Here is a 19,138-nt window from a genome sequence, read left to right as displayed (position 1 = left end):
CTTTAAAATATGCCAGACAGTAATTAATGGAACTCTTACCAAAGATTTGGCTCACCAAAAACCAGGTACTTTAGTCCATTCAAGATGGTTCAATACAGGTTCTTCCTTGTTTTTATTGTGGGTATGCAAGCATGGCTTAGAGGGGGACAACCTAAAAAATCTAGAATTAAATTTTTCTTGTATCAGTTTACTTCCCGATGTGGTTCCAAATTAAAGTGAAGCATAGTTGGATAGAAGGGCCACAAGGCATCTTGAACCAACTCACCCTAATAAACATCAAGATGAAAATGTACAAATGATTATTGAAAAGTATGTGAGATCTTCTGCATGGAAATCTCATTCCGAAATTTTATTGCAAACATTACTCTGCAGCGAAAATAAAATTGAAAAAGAATTTGCTGTTAAAAATTCTGGAAATTAGAAAAAAATTGTAAATTGTAAATATAGCTGCCAGAACATACAAGTTTCCTTATTTAAACTTGGATGCAACCATATTAACTGAGCTTATAACATAGGAAGAGGCTTATGAACCCATTTTAACCTGTCAAATGTGAAAAACATAAGTGAGCTAGAAATGATTGTGGATTGTCCTATGGTAGTTCGGTATTTCTTTGTTCACACACAAGGAGTCGAGAGGGCAGTTAAAGAGGTAAAGGGCTTTTCCTTATACTTAATAATATGTTAATTAATAGAAACTTTCAAATATTCTTCTTAAAGTATGTTTTTTTCAAGGTAACTGCAGCTTCTGAAACAGTGTTTGGTTTTGAGAGGCAAGATGGATTTATACATGCTAGAGCAGAAAATAGAGCAATAATTCCTCGTTTTTACAGCTAGCAGGACCTCCTTTTAGTTTAGCATATATATTTTATCATTTTTGGTATCTCTAATACAATAAATTAGAAACATAGAGACATGAGTTTCATTTTTGCCAACTTGTATAGCTTTTATGGGGTAAAACAAGCATTTAAGAAATTTTTTATATATAGGAAAAGGAAGGGGGGGGCGTGTGCATCACTACTAAATTTTAAAACTGTTTTTATTTACTTTAATGAAAAAATGTTCAAACATAAAAAAAAATTTCACCGTCTATATGGAATGTTCTTAGACATATGTGATTTTTGGTCCCCTTCCCATTTCAATCACACTTTGAAAAATTAAGGTCTGTTTTTGCAAATGATGCATTTATTCTGGTAAAAATTTTTTTGTCTTTTCCTAATGTATGTACCTAATGGCAAAATAATCCTAAGGGCCAATATTTTTAAATGTTGAAAAGTACGGGATGCCCTATAAAACATAGTTCACAGTGCAGCAATAATTGGCGAAAGCAAATATCTTTAAAGGATTCTTAAATACACTTAAAAGCATTTTGGGGAGGAAGAAGAGTTTACCTTGGTGATGAACAACGTTAACTTTCATCGTCTCTCTCCTGCAAACTCTAATAACAAGTTTGAAATAAACATAAATGAAAACTATTATCTAAGAGCAAATATTAGTAACTCATATAAACTGCCTCAAAACTTTAATAAATATGCTGAATATAACATTGCATATCGAGGACCAAATATGTGGAATAGTTATCAAAAAGGATTCAAATGTATGGCAAAGTCATTGAGTTCATTTAAGTTTCTAATAAAAAAAGAAATTCATAAAATTTGAGAATCATTTGTGTTTAAAGGGATAATAAAGGGACCAAGTAATTTTAATTATTTTAGTACGTATAGATGACGTATTGTCATTTTCATCTTCTTTTAGCCCCTGTCTGTTTAACTTTTTATTTTATAAAGATCATTGTAAAAAAGAACAGTTTTTATTTTTTATTGTATATACAATAACGGTGCTTGTTGACAAGATTTTACTGCCTTCTTTGTTTCTACGGACATATTTTTATTTTTTTCTTGTATATATATGTTGATTATTTATTGTTAAACAGCAAAAAAAAAAAAAAAAAATCATTCATTTTCAGATTTTTATGATAGTTATCCTTATGATATTCGTTTTTTGCCCCGATTACCTTTTTATAAATTCTTGTAAAGAGACATTCTCAAAAATTAAGAATACTTCAAGAGGACAAATAGCTCCTATTGGAGCTATAATGGAGATGACATTAATAGAGAATAAAAGTCCTAATTTTTTTTCGAACTTATTATATATATATATATATATATATATATATATATATATATATATATATATATATATATATATATATATATATATATATATATATATATATACATATATATAAATTATTTCTGAAAATATCATTTCTTTCTCATGAGCCTTTATTGATTAAACACAGTGTAAAATGATTTAAGTTTGATAAGTGATTTTTTACTAGTTTATTATTATTATTTGTTATTATTATTACTATTATTATTATTGCTATTATTGTTAATGTTATTATTATTATTAATATTGTTACTATTACTCAATGTTATTGGATTATACTATTTGTTACACATCTAAATTGATTTTTAACTAAAATATGTGAAATACTTTTTATTACTAATTATTTAAGCAATTCCACATCATGCATTATGAAATTGATATAAATTTTAAAACCGCCAGATTAAATGCAAAAAACAGCCAGATTAAATGATAAAAACCACCAGATAAGTGCAAAAAACCACCAGATTAAATGTAAAAGCCGGTATACATATTTTTCTTTTTTATCAACTAAAAAATTATTAGGTTATAAGGTACAATGAGAGAATTCATCATGCTCTACAGTTTTTTAAAATTAAGCTTTATTATTATCATTATTTTTTTGCCGTAAAATAACTGGTCCCACTAAAAGTACGGGTTGCGCATAGAATGAACCTGCAGTAGAAAACATTCTGGTTAAAAAACGCGTAAAAAAATTTCGCCTTGGTAAATAATTGCGCGCTTATCTTCTATATCCTAGTCTATTCCTAAAACAAACAAAAAAAAAAACCGAATACTTAGCTGTGCGTAAAAAAATAATATTGATTTAAATATATAAATTAAAAAGGATAATAATAGTTAAAAGGAAAAAAGAAAAAAAGTAGAGATTAATATATATATATATATATATATATATATATATATATATATATATATATATATATATATATATATATATATATATATATATATATATATATATATATATATATATACAGTATTGGACAAAACATTTGCAACCAACATCGAACAATGCTAAAAAGTGTTCCTAATTTTACATGTCTTAAAAACGAAACGAACTATACTACCACAGCAAACAGTTCAGGAGTCTGGAGTCATAGCATGCCATGACATGAGCAATCAGCTGACAGGTGAAAGCACACAGGCAGAATTTCGTTGATAAGTGCCATTTTGCAGCGGATAAAACAAGTGCAACTTTTTTGGTTTGTTTCATTTTCTTAAGTCTGGTCCGTGTCAACGTCACGGACCATACTTAAGAAAATGAAAATACAAGTTTTTTAATAATTAAAGGAAGTATCCAGAAGTTTCCAGAAGTTTCCAGAAGCATGCAGAAGCTTCCAGAAGTTTCCAGAAGAAGCATCTGGAAGCATCCAGTAGCATCCAGAAGTATCCAGAAACATTCAGAAGCATCCAGACGCATCCAGAAGCTTCCAAAAGCATCGAAAAGAAGCATCTAGAATCTTCCAGAATAGGTTCACACAAGTTCATTTTACTATATAAGAGACATGTAAATCGACATGTAATTCAGTCAGTATACGGAAGTCAATCAGTCAGTATTATCAAGACAGTTTATCGAAGTGAGTTTTATCAAAGTGTTTTATCGAAGAACATCAATATAAGAAGTGAAATACAAGAAGTTTTTCATTACATCAATAGAGTCCACATCCAACCAAGACGTTGTGTTTCACAAAGCATTATTGTATCATCACAAGGTAAATGTAACACGGTAAGCCTTGAGAAGCATGATTATTTATTTTTGTTATTTTTATAATTTCAAGTGCAAAAACGGCTCCCGACAGACTTGGATTGGAACTAAAAAAGAAAATTATTGGCGATTACGTAAGTGGAATGTCACAAAAAAGTATTTGTGATATATATCGCGTGATAAAATGGACCGTATCAAGACTATGTTCAAAATATCGTTCTACGGGGAAGTTGGCAGCAGATAACAAAGGTGGAAGACCGCGTTCCACCACTTCTAGAGAGGATTCTATGATCGTCAGATCCGTCAAGAAGGATCCCTGGATATCATCAGTCGAGATACAGAAGCAATTAGAGCTGCCTGTATCGGAACGAACAATCAGACGACATGCTGTTGAAGCCGGATTGTTTTCTCGACGCCCTGCAAAGAAACTGCTGATTTCACTAAAAAACCAGAAGAAAAGACTCCTGTGTGCTCCATCTCATATTTACTGGAATGTTCAGAATTGGCGAACTGTTCTGTTCAGTGATGAATCGAAGTTCAACATCATTGGGAGCGATGGCGTTTGCCGTGTACGTCGACCGGCCGGAAAACTCCTCGATTTACGTTACCGCAATAAGACCGTGAAGCATGGTGGAGGCAATGTAATGATCTTGGGATGTTTGTCTGCTAACGGTCTAGGTCCAATACATCAAAACAATGGAATAATGGACCGTTTCATGTATAAAAATATCCTGAAAGATGTTATGTTACCTCATGCTGAATGGAATATGCCAATAAAATGGGTTTTTCAGCAAGACAACGATCCGAAACACACTACAAAAGTAGTCAAGCAGTGGTTTCAAGACAACCACCTATCGGTGATGGATTGGCCGCCTCAATCTCCGGGTCACAACCCTATCGAGAACCTGTGGGAGATCGTCAACCGCAGAATTATTCGTGAAGGTGTTCGTAATAAGGATCAACTGTTTGAACAAATCCAAAAGGCCTGGGCAGCGATTCCACAAAGTTTCATTGATCACCTGATCGAATCTATGCCTCGAAGATATAAGGCTGTGATTGACAACAAAGGATTCGTCACGAAATATTGATAGCGAAATACAGCATGGTTAACATTTTGTCGAGTTGCACTTGTTTTGTCCAGAAGGAAATCAACTTTTTTTAATACTTTTGATTAATTTCGTGTACAAATAATGAACTTTGTGATGAATAAAACTTGAAGAACTTTGTCTCTAAACAGTTACACAGTTATTTTTCTAAATTGAAAAAATGCAGCACTTTTATATAAAGAAACTAAATTAGCATTATTTGGTTGCACTCGTTTTGTCCGATACTGTATGTATATATATATATATATATATATATATATATATATATATATATATATATATATATATATATATATATATATATATATATATAAAATTAAAAACAAAAAAGAAAAAATATTTATTATGGAACTTTAAGGTTCATGCCTAACGTCAATCATCAGCCATATATTACTAAATTAAAAATTAAACTTTAAAATTACAATTAGAGTTGGTGTGGCGGAATAGTGTCGCAAAGTTTTTTGTTGTCGCAAATTTTTATTGTTGCAAATTTGATTCTCGAAAATGTGAAAAAGGAATAGTGTCGCAAATTGTCGCATGATTGGTTGTCGAATAACAGAATAAGGAATAAGGTTGCAAATGAATTTAATGAACAACGTCGAAAACAAAAAAACGGAATAGTGTCGCAAATGAATTTTAGAACTAGTGTTGAAAACAAAAAAAACAGAGTCAAAGCTACCTTTTTTTGGAAACACTAGGTATAATAAAAATAAAATTAAAATAAATATATATTCGTATTAAATATTTTCAATAACATATATATATATATATATATATATATATATATATATATATATATATATATATATATATATATATATATATATATATATATATATATATATATACAGCTATGCTCAAATGTATGGAGCACCTATTTGTTTAAATATATTTGTGTTTAAAAAATGAGATATACATGATGAATTTTTTTTTAAATGGTATTTTATTTGTTTTTTACGTTTAAGCATTAGTAAATCATTTAATGCATGTTGAATTTGCTTGTCTGGGCATGATTAGACTTGTCTTAACTTGTCTACATACTCACTTAGTATAAATTCTGTCGAATTAAGATATTCATTTCATTCTTATCTTAAACGTAACTATTGTCAGCCGCTCATTATCTATTGTTTAAAAGTAGTGATTTTTTCTATCGTTCTTTATTTATTTTCATTATGAGTAAAACACGCGAACTTTCTGTGAGTGAAAGAAGCCAAATTGTGATACTCCATAAACAAGGACATTCCCAAGTGGAAATTTCAAAAATTATGAAATGCTCAAGGAAAGCAGTGCAAAATGCTATAAATAGATTTAGTGAAACTGGTTCATACGAAAATAGACCAAAAACGGGAAGAAAACGTATACTTTCTCCTAGAAACCATCGTTTCCTCAACAGGATTTCACTTCGAAATCGGACCAAATCTTCTAAAGACTTGGTTAGCGATCTGTGGGAGCACAGAAAAATTCAAATTTCTGCTCCAAGTGTTAGAAGATACTTAAAAGAAGGTAATTTACATGGAAGAAGGGCTCGCCGAAAACCATTGCTGACTGAGCACCATAAGAAACTTCGTTTAGAATGGGCTAAACAGCACCAAAATTGGTCATCAGAAGATTGGGCCAAAATTATTTGGTCAGACGAATCAAATATAGAGGTAAGGCATCATTATGACTTACGGTGTAACCAAAAAATAAAAATAAAATATCATTTCGAAATTATTCCTTTAAGTACCTGAAATTTTACATGTTGAAATTTATAATATCAAATTTGTATTCCTTTACTTTTTTGACCTAGATTTTCGGGCAACCTGGAGGCACCTTTGTAAGACGACGACCAGGCGAAGCATTTGAGCCGGAATGTATCATCCCTACAGTCAAATTTGGCGGTGGTGGCACAATGATCTGGGGTTGCATGGCCTCCAGTGGCGTAGGTGAAATAATTTTATGTGAGGGTAGGATGAATGCAGAGCGCTACATTACCATGCTAAATGAAGTTTTGGAGCCATCAATATTGAAATTATTTGACGAAGATGTCCCTCAATATTATTTTCAACAAAATAACGCTCCTTGCCACAAGGCAAAAAAAAGTTTGGACTGGTTTTCAACAAATGAAGTTCCCCTCATTACGTGGCCCCCCCAGTCTCCAGATTTGTCACCCATAGAAAATTTGTGGTCTATTTTGAAGAGGAAGTTGTCAATTTACAGATGTAAATCCAAAGAAGAATTTAAAGCGAAAATTCTGGATGAATGGGAAAAAATACCAGCGAATGTATGTAAGGATCTTGTGGACAGCATGCCCAAAAGACTACGTGCGGTGATCAAGGCAAAGGGAGGTGCTACAAAATATTAATTATATTAAATAATATTGTTGAATTGAAATAATTTGTATCAAATAAACACATTCACATTTACTATTTGTTCATTACTTTTGAATTTTAAATAAAATATAGGGGTGCTCCATACATTTGAGCATAGCTGTATATATATATATCAAACAAAAACGTTGACAATATTTTGACAACATCATGACAAAACGTTTATTGCAGCAAAAATATCGAATGGAACTTTTACACTTTTAAACGTGAATAATTTTTCAATTAAGTGCTTATAAGTCATAGTTCTTATATAAATATTGATCATGATAAAATTTTCTATCCAAACCTATAAAGTTTATAAGATTTTAGGAGGTGTCAAAATGGACCTTTTTTGCCCTTAAAGTTGCCCCAAAAAGGATAATACTGTAGCGCAATCAACTGCGTTTTTTATTTACACTTACCCAAAGACTGTGCACTTTCTCTCTGCCAAATTTTAGCATTATACTATTTTTGTCTGGGTTTGACTATATATTTTGCTAATTCTCTCCGACTACAATTCCGTTATTACTATTTGCGACATTATTCTGTTTTTACTATATGCGACACTATTTGGTTTTTACTATTTGCAAAACTATTCCGTTTTCACTATTTGCGACACTACTCCTTTTATTATTTGCAACACTATTCCTTTTTCATGTTTTCGACACTACTCTTTAAATTTATGTCTTCGACACTACTCCTTAAATTCTTTTGCGACACTATTCCTTTTTTTTGTGACATTAGGCCATTTTAATATATTCGACACTATTCTGAAATTCATTTTTTGACATCATTCCAGTCACCCTTAGAATTACGGTGGCGTGAGTTCTAATGACTCCACCCATTAATAAACAATACAAGCCATACAACCCATGACTGGGTTGTATGGTTTGTATTGTTTAACATTCTTCTATCTGACAAAAGGCATAAAGTTTTTTTTATTTTAATTTCTATACTTCTTTTGATAACTTTGTATCATTCTTATATCTAATTGCATTAAAAGTATTCAAGTGATTTGGATACCGAAATTTAAAAGATATTTCGCTGAGTCCAAAATACACTTTTTCTTTATATTCCGGATTGTTTGAGTAGATGGTGGCCTGATAAAAAATGTTTTTAGAAAGGCAATGGTTGTTCGTTTGACATTTGGATTTGTCAATGCAGTTGCATTTCATTTCATTAGTTTTTGCCTCCTTATGCAGAAGTGAGTGTCCTTATGAGAGTTCATAATGGATGTTATGTTCAGCATGCAGGAATAACTTCAACTCTAAACTCACCAGCTTCAGATCAAAGCTAAAGTGAACAAGGCAATTTAATCACCTTGATAGCTGGTATTAAAATAGAATAATACTTCATAAATAAATTGTATATAAAAACATGTAAGAAATCATTCAATGAAAATTTTATATAGTCACACAATTAAAACATACATGTAAAAAAATTTAGATAAAATTTGCCAAAAGTTGTTGCTGTCTATAAAAGTTCCTGTCAGAGCCTAGGCCTAGCACTCGCAATTTTGGGGATCCAAAATGGGTTTTTAGAGATTTGTTTGAAAAGTGCCCAATAACATAAAACCATTTTTGATTTAAACCGCTCTGTTTTGAAATTTATATATAAATTTTGAGCACTTTTCAACGAACAAGAATTTTATATTATTTTAATAAAACTCTACATCAAACAATATAAGCGCTCCACCAGTCGAGCACTCTACTCGAATTCGTCCACAAGATGGAGAATTTAAACTTTCAATACTTAATTAAAAATATTTCAACACTATCAGAGAAAGAATATATTTTACAATTGCTGGCAAAGACCGAAACGCTTATTAAAGGAATGAGGTGGAAAGCGCTTTTTTTCATTAACAAACAATCGAATGAAAAAGATTCACTCGATTACGTAAACTACGGCATTAACTCTTCTAAATGTCGGCTGCAAATTAAGGAAATGCGTGCTTTCAAAAATAATTTAATTAATCTTGTTAAAACCGTCAAGTTTTGGAAAATCAAAAATTTTTTTCAAGAAAAAATAGCAAACGATATAAAATCTATACGAACCTCGAAAAAAACTTAAACTCTTGCCGACAAAACATCAAACATGTACAAACTATTCAAAGATCAATACAACCATCTCCTTAATAATGCAATCACTTCCACATATAAAAAGGCTGACCCTAAACTTTAAGATAAAATAAATAAACAAGGTAAAAAAATCTTAATTAACTATGATGTATACAATAAAATTAACGGTACTGCAGATTGTTTCATAACTCTAAAAGACTATAAATAGAACTTCCTATATAAACTAATTGTTAGACTTATTAATCCTGCTAAAAATGAGATTGGAAGAATTTCAAAATCTATTTTATCCAACATTAGTTCCGTGCTGAGAAAGAAACTATTTTCGAACCAATGGCAAAACACTCAAAATGTTATACATTGGTTTCAAACCATAAAAAAAGCAATTCTGTAAGTTTTTAGTCTTTAATATTAATGATTTTTATCCATCGAATAATGAAAACCTATTATAAAATGCAATAACTTTAGCAGAGCAACATCTAACAATGAATAATGAACAAAAGAGTTTTATACACCATGGAAGAAAGTCATTATTAATTAGCAGTGGAACTGCTAGAATAAAAAAAGGGAGGATTATTCGATGTCACTTTGGGGGCCTTTGATGGCGCCGAGATTTGCGAATTAGTTGGGATTTTTATTTTGCATCAAATCTTGCAGTTTTTTGATAAAAGCATTTTTGGTATATATCGAGATGATGGATTAGCTATGTTTAGAAACAAAAGTGATCAGGTAATGGAGAGGATAAAGAAACATTTTGTACAAATTTTTAAGATAAAAATCTTCTTATCTCTGTTAAATGTAATTTGAAAATAGTTAACTCGATTTACCTCTAAACCTTAACGATGGTTCTTTTTAGCCATACCGCAAACCAGATAATATACTGAATTATATACATATTAGTTCTAATCATCCGCCAAATTTAAGAAAAAGTATTCCTAAGACTATTGAATTGAGATTATCAGCAGCATCGTCAAGTGAATCGATTCTTAAAGAAAGTATTCCTCTTTTTCAAGAAGCCTTCAAAAAATCAGGGTACAATTACAAACTTGCATACCATTCAAGTATAAAATTAACAAACAACAACCATAAACGAAAGATAATTTTGTGTAATCCTTCTTTCAGTGCAAATATTGTAACAAAAATAGGTAAATGGTTTTAGACCTCGTCGACCTCCACTTTCCAGTTAACCATAGACTTCGTAAAATATTTAACGGAAACACAATCAAAAAAATTATTCCTGCATACCAAACATAAAATCCATTATCAACTCTCACAATAAAAGCATTTTGCATAAGGAGGTAACAACTAATGAAATGAAATGCTACTGCATTGACAAATCCAAATGCCCAACGAACAACCCAATGCGAAACATCTTTTAAAGTTCTGTATGCAAACCACTTAAAATCTTTTAATGCAATTAGATATAAGAATGATACAAAGTTATCAAAGGAAGTATGGAAATTAAAATAAAAAAAAACCTTTGCACCTTTTGTCAGATGGAAGATTGTTAAACAATACAAACCATACAATCCAGCATCAAGAGTTTGCAACCTCTGTTTGAACAAGAAGTTTCAAATTTTGATGTATAAAGAAGATAACCTACTTAATACAAGGAGTGAAATAATCTCGAAGTGTAGGCACAAAAATAAGTTCCTTATTTCCTCATTTGATAACGAAGATTGATCCTCGTTGATTTGCGTCACGTTTACGTCACGTTATACTTTCAAAACTTTTAAATTTTTGTTTCCATGAAGTCATTAGAACTCACACCACTGTATTTCTAATTGTAATTTTAACGTTTAATTTTTAATTTTGTATGATATGGCTAATGATTGCCGTTAGGCTTTTAACTTAATTTCATAATAAAAGTATTTTATTTTTCGTTTTTAATTATAAACCGCTCTGTTTTGAAATTTATATATAATCAAAATAAATTGCCTGAATATTGAGCACTTTTCAAGGGACATGAGTTTTGTATATTTTCAATACAACACTTCATCAAACGATATATATATATATATATATATATATATATATATATATATATATATATATATATATATATATTATTATTATTATTATTATTATTATTATTATTATTATTATTATTATTATTATTATTATTAATAATATATCTATATATATTTTATATAAATATGTATATATATATATATTATTATTATTATTATTATTATTAATATATCTATATATATATATATATATATTTTATATATATAAATATATTATTAATAATAATATATACATATATATATATATATATATATATATTTATATATATATATATATATATACATATATATATATACATATATATATATATATATATACATATATATATATATATATAAATATATATATATATATATACCTATATATATATATATATATATATATATATATATATATATATATATATATATATATATATATATATATATGTGTATATATATGTATATATATATTATATGTTATATATATAATATATGTTACATATATTGTATGTTATATATATATATATATTATATGTTATATTATATGTTATATGTTATATATATATATATATATATATATATATATATATATATATATATATATATATATATATATATAATATATTATATCATATTATAAATATTATATTTGAAAATCATTGTACAACTTGGAAAGTTGCTATATTGTATGTTATATATATATATATATATATATAACATACAATATAGCTATATATATATATATATATATATATATATATATATATATATATATATATATATATATATATATATATATATAAATAAATAATATATTATATCATATTATAAATATTCTATATTTGAAAATCATTGTACAACTTGGAAAGTTGCTATAGGGACTGTAATGTGACTCATTAGCATGATAATCATTAGCTGTACCCCCAGCATGTCAATAGCCATAACTATTTATCTTGTTTTGGTTGTAAAGTGCACAGCATTTATGTGGACATACTCCTGGATAGTAGTATTAAAGCCCAATGTTAGATTTTTTGTCAGATACTAGTATTAAAGCCAAAATTTTTTTCCAGAGAATAGGCCCTGATATATATATATATATATATATATATATATATATATATATATATATATATATATATATATATATATATATATATATATATATATATATATATATATATATATAAATATATAGTTTGTTGGCTTTGGGAAGAGCGGAATGAAAAAAGTGATTCTTACGCCAACACATACGTCACTTTTAATTACTTATGACTTTTGTCCAACGTTTGCGTGTTGGACGAAAGTAAAAACCATTAATTTAATTACAAATAAATCGTATTTAAAAAAACCCGCAAAAACACAAATTTAATTGAATAGAATGTTTTACAAATATACTGAATGTTTTTAACAATATAAACAATGTTTTAATTTTTATTTTTATCAATAAAATGTTTTTATTTTTAATTTTTTTAATAAAATATTTTTATTTATATTTTTTTTTACTGTAAATCATGCGCGGAGTGTTGCTACATCGACTATCTTATAGCCTGACTCGCAAGGGAGTTCTGCTACATAGACTGAGGGTTTGGTTGGGGCAGGCAGTCTATCAATTAATAAAAAAAAATAATTCCGGTCTTGCATTTTAATTTTTACTTTTTGTCAACAAAATATGGAAAAAACTTTTGGACAACATCTATGGGTTGTATATATATATATATATATATATATATATATATATATATATATATATATATATATATATATATATATATATATATATATATATATATATATATGTACTCAATCCATATGTATGGTTGCAATTTTTTAATATTGTTTTTGCGCTCTTAAGGTAAAAAAGTGCGCTTTAGTTTTTTTTAAAAAAGAAAAAAAAGACAAAGAATTATGAATGAGAATATTGCTGCCCCTTTGCCAAACCCTCAGTCGATCCGTTGTGGGTCAGGCTTTTTCATAGTCGCTGTCTATACTCAAGCCCCCACAACTTCCTGTTTTTTTACGATGTCATTTACATACATCTAATACTGCATTGGTTTATGTATATATAATTTATATGTGTACATTATGCACATGTATATATATATATATATATATATATATATATATATATATATATATATATATATATATATATATATATGTATATATATTTAATATATATATATTTAATATATATTTATTTAATATATATATATATATATATATATATATATGTATATATATATATATATATATATATATATATATATATATATATATGTATATATATATATATATATATATATATATATGGAGTGGTGTACACTATATATTTAGATGTTTGAGTTTTGACAATTATAGGCATTGTGCTAACTCCAAACTTTTGTATGTTTATGCTTATGTCAAAAAATAATGTTCCCAACCTCTAATCACGCCAAAGAATTGGGGTGATTAGAGGTTGGGAACAAAAAAAAAACTTGGCAATAATCTCATATTTTTCAAAATCTATGACCATATAAAGTTTTAATCCCCCTCAATTTGAGGGAGCTGTAAAGATTGCAGGGTCATAAAAACTGAACACTAAGAGATTATTGCATGAAACTTGAAATTTGTTGATGAATATGAATTTAGATAAAAATAGTAAAGAAAATATTTCATAAATATTTTCTTCACTATTTTAACTCATTACATTAAGGGCTGGGTGGGCCTAAAAATTAGGGTTTTTTTGTTCCCAAGCTCCAATCTCCCTAATTAATAACATTCTTTTTTGATATAAGCATAAGCATATATATATATATATATATATATATATATATATATATATATATATATATATATATATATATATATATATATATATATATATATATATATAATAATAATAATAATAATAATAATAATAATAATAATAATAATAATAATAATAATAATAATAATAATAATAATAGCAATAATAACAATAATAATAATAATAATAACAATAATTATAATAATAATAATAATAAAATTAGTTTATAATAATAGCTATAATAGTTATTGGATAATATTTTATAAAATTAATAATTTATAGTCATCATGATTGATAAGAATTGTGTCCCTCATACTTATAAAAGTCTGATAAAATGATTGATGAAGTTTTATGTAGACTATTTAGATAAAATTAAAGGTATAAAATTTTAATTTTATTCTTATATAGTACAAAAAAAAATGGGGAAAAAAAGAAGTAAAAAGAATTCTTCTAAAAAAAAAAGCGCAGTTGAAACTGATACATTTGTAAACTTAAATTTTGAAGATGAGCTTAAAAATATTCCAGAAAATTTAATTCAAGAAGGAAATGATTCTAGTGTGAGTGACAGTGTTATTGAAAATAATCAATTGGATTTTTATGATATCAGTGATCCAGAAGAGAGCATCTCTAATATAAAATCTTTGAAAGAACAAAAACTGAATGAAAAGCTCCAAGATGAAAGGCTAAGAGCAATTTTAACAAACACTATTAAAAACACTGACAAAATTTCTCTTAACGTAAAATATCAAAGAACTAGGCGCTATGATAACACTGGAGAATATCGAATTGGTCCAAGTTTTATTTCTAAATCTCGGTTATCATACCTTGATGAAAGCAAACCAGCAAAACTTTCAGTCGAACCAACTAAAATGAAATCAGTTGAGTTTGGTTTGTTAATATATTTTTGGAAATTTACTGATCAGTATGATAAACAAGAAATAGATCTGGACTTTGTACAGTCTTTAATAGATTCTGGTTGTGACATAAATTGTAGAGATGAATATGGGCAAACAATTTTGCATGCCATTGTCAGAGATTGGCACCCAGATGTGGCATTGTTTGCCATTCACAACAACATTGATGTAAATGTGCAAGATAAATTTGGTCGAAGTCCTCTTCATTTGGCAGCAGCACTTAATTGTAAAGAAATGGCAAAAGTGCTTTTGGATAATGGAGGTTATTATAGTTTTATTAATTTTTTAAAATTTTGTTGATTTTTTTTAGATTATTTTTTATAATTACACAGTTATAGTTTTATTAAAACTTATTTTTATGATAATGTGCACTTTGTTTTAATATTAAAAATCATGCAGTTATCCCTGCTTATATTAGGTTGCTTTTTTAAAGCATTTATTATATTTTTAAGTCTTATTTAGTTTGTTATAATAAGGGCATCAATAGCCTAAGTAAATGTTAAAGCTTCTGAAAAGTACTTTTTTTATATGGTGTATTTAAATTGCCTTGTCTGCAATTTAAAATTACATCCAACATGTAATTCTAAGTTGATTGAAAATTAACAAGTTGCTTGTTTGATGTTATGTGATGTGATCAAAGTAAAATCTAACCCCTAATTTATATTTACAAGTCCTTTAAGTAGATTATGTTTTAACTTTTTAAGCACTGCATTTTTATGTAGGATTAGGATCTGGTCTTTTTGTGTAGGAAACAGTTAAGTAACTTATTGGCAATAAAACTGGGGTTTTACAGATTAATTTTTTTTGTAGACACAAAGTTTTATTTATCCAGATTTTAAATAGACACTCAGAGGATCTCTAAATGACTTCAATACCATTTATTACATTAAAGGTATTATGAAATGCTCTCTTATAATGAACATCAATTTTTGCTGTTAACCAGAAAAGAACAATTGTGTTCAAGGGTCAAATTTCTAGGTATTGTACTAGATTTTCATGAATCAAACTTTTGAAGTTATTTATGTCCAAAATATGTTTATGAAATTGATTGGAAAGTGCTTGGTTTGCTCCAGTATTATAAACTTAAAGAAATTTGCTATACTTTTTACATTTTCAAAATAGTGTTGTTGCTAATAATAGACATATTGTTGCTATTGCAGCAATATGTCTATTATTAGTTAGTTGCAAAAACAAATCTGCTTTATACCGATGTTCAGGTTGCTGAGTGTGATCAGCATACTTGTATGAATAAATCAAACTTTTTTTTGTGAGCACACTATCTGAAAAACCTTTTCAATGCCCAATACTTCTGTGATTTCTGATGCCTTAATATGTGCGTCGGTAAATCCATTTTTGCTATAGTCATAAAGAAATGCATTTGTTGCCTTTAATTCATTAGCCAATATGTCGAGAGAGGTTACAGAAGAATGAAGAAGCTTACTTGATTTGTTGATTTAAAATAAAATATCATACCAAATAATGGTTGATAATAAAAAAGGCAATGTTCTAATATATTATGTTAGTGATCGTACTTTTGTGGCTGTTGTCCGATCTCTCTTTTCTAAGGCATTTTCTTCCAATCTGTCGAGTACCTCTAAGATTTCTTTTAAATAATAGTGAAGTGGTTTAACACAGTTTATTCTACTTTCCCATCTGGTATCTGATTGTGGTTTGACAGATATTGCCACACAATTTTAAAATTTTCCATCAAGAAAAAGCATCAAATGCACCCATGGATGACAGTGCCCCATCAACAATAACAAGGTTGAGTGGTCTTTAGTCTTAAGGCCTTATGTGCTCCTTGAGCAACGATTTGCAAAAGGAACATATAAGGCCTAAGGATTCATTTCCAAAAACCTAGCTTGAACACTTTTTACTTTTTGTTTCATATTACCATCATTATTATAAGATTGACCTCGACAGTCTAAAATATTTAGAGCCCAGTTTTTTGCTTGATTAAAAAATGTATCCAAAAGCCCTTTTCTATTCGTATCATTTACTGTGAGATATATAAAGAAATTTTCTGAAATGTTGATACCTACTCCTGGAGTGCATGTTACTGATTGCAGAATAATGCTCATTTGTTCTTTGTGCAAAATGTCTGGAGTACAATCAGAAATAATAGATGAGTGTTTTACCATTTTTTCCATAGAAGGTTTTTGGATTCAATCTCCTTGGCTAAAAGTCTAATTAACTCGTTCTGTGTGTCATTGCTCAAATATAGGTTTTTTTGTCCTAAGTTCTTTGCATAAGCTCATTGAGAACAGTATCGTACTTAGCCAGTAATTTAAACACCCCAAGAAAGTTTCCATTACTCTTTGAATCAATGGGTGTGTCTGAACCATGGAATGCAAGATTTCTTGCAGAAAGAAATAAGGTAATGTCCAGTATCCTATCCAACACAGCCCTCCAAAAAATCCGCTCTTTATGAAGCAACTTTTGCTGTTGCTCATCTATGGTAGCTTGATATGCTATGCCTGCATTATCAAAATTGAGAAAAAAATAATTAAGAAAAAAAAGTAACAAAGCAATAAATTAAAAGAAATATCAGATAACCTCTTTGTATTGTCTTTCCGTGTTTAAAGAACTTGAAATGTGCACTGCATGTTTCATGTTCTTTAAGTTTTTTTGATTAGCCTTACCAAGTGTTCATTCCTTAACATAATTAAAAACTTGATTTTGACTAGGTTTTTTTTTAAAGTTTTAGTTATGTCTAAATTTTTCAACTTATTTTTGAATTGTTTAAATTCTAAAAACTTGTTAACAGCCGTGATCAAATCATCAAAACAAAATTATTATTAATGTTGTCGTATAATGGTGTGCGATTACACGCCTACCTGACCTAGCCTGATCTCATGCAAGAATGGTGATTGTAAGTACACATATGTGGTTGCAAGTATGCTTATCACATAGTTATGTTGGTTGCAAGTATACATATCTTACAGTGGTGGTTGTAGCGATCAATGGCGTTCAAGATGTTGAAAATAAAAACATCTTTTTAGAGAAGTGTATCAAAAATTATTGTAGTTAACTTTTACCTTAATAAATCATCCTCTTGTGAAATGTTTTTACAGGTTCCTGGTGTTTTATGTGCTTAAAATTTCCTTATTCAGAATCAGTTTAAACTTATTCAGAATCAGTTTAAACTTACCAAATATAAAAGTTAGTGGTTTGTAGTGTGGTCTGTTTATAAAAACATGGATTACCTGCTCAAACTTCAGTGAACTTCAATTTTTGCTACAATGTAAATAATCATAAAAAGTTTATTTAAATTATTTACAATTTTTTTTTTGTTGACCATTTTTATTAAACTATATCAATTAAAAAATATATTTTCCATCTGTTAATTTTATTATTATTATTATAGCTAATATAGCTTGACATTTGTATAAATGAATAAAAATATGTTAATTTTTTTTTTTTTATTTCTTCAGTTTGTAATTATTTTTTTTTTATTTTTTTAAAAATATATTTTCGATCCCTTAATTTTATTATTGCTATAGCTGATATAGAGCTATTAACAGAAAATGAAAAGCAATCACCAACACATTTTGCTGCAAAGTATAATTCAGTTGAAACGCTCACTGTTTTATTGCGGAAGCATGGAAGTTTTTTCTTAAGGGATTATGAGGGTAAAACACCATTATTTTTGGCTGCGGAATACGGTAAGTTTTTTTAACACTAATTAAATCTATATTTAGCTAAACAAATTTTTTTATAAGATTTAGGTTGTTTTTCTATACAAATTAATTGTTCTATACAAAATATGCAGTTTATTCAATTATATTTAGTTTGCAATTTATGACATGGCAAACCTCTATTATAATCTTTTTAAATTAATTTGTCTTAAAAACATCCTTTTATGATATAGTATAAATATTGTAGTTTTTTTTTTTTTTGAGAAACCTTTTTTGTTTTTTACTTTCAAGAATCTTGTTTGTATATAAAGCTCTCTTTCCTTAAGTAATCATTGAATGATAAAGCTGGCTAAAAAAAAAAAATCATAATAAAAGTATATATATATATA

At 28.0% G+C, this 19,138-nt stretch overlaps 1 protein-coding gene across 1 annotated transcript in view; it reads left to right on the top strand.

Annotated features, from left to right (window-relative positions):
* The first annotated feature begins 14,552 nt into the window (after positions 1-14,552).
* The window catches only part of LOC100209684 (uncharacterized), a 42,987-nt gene continuing 38,401 nt past the window's right edge, over positions 14,553-19,138 (top strand). The window contains exons 1-2 of the mRNA XM_065790287.1: positions 14,553-15,373; positions 18,615-18,776. Of these exons, the coding sequence (XP_065646359.1) occupies positions 14,617-15,373; positions 18,615-18,776 (919 nt within the window). The 5' untranslated portion in view covers positions 14,553-14,616. The remainder of the gene's footprint in view (positions 15,374-18,614; positions 18,777-19,138) is intronic.

The sequence above is a fragment of the Hydra vulgaris genome, chromosome 02, assembly GCF_038396675.1.
Source record: "Hydra vulgaris chromosome 02, alternate assembly HydraT2T_AEP".
Taxonomy (NCBI): Eukaryota; Metazoa; Cnidaria; class Hydrozoa; order Anthoathecata; family Hydridae; genus Hydra; species Hydra vulgaris.
This window is presented reverse-complemented; position numbering and strand designations above follow the sequence as displayed.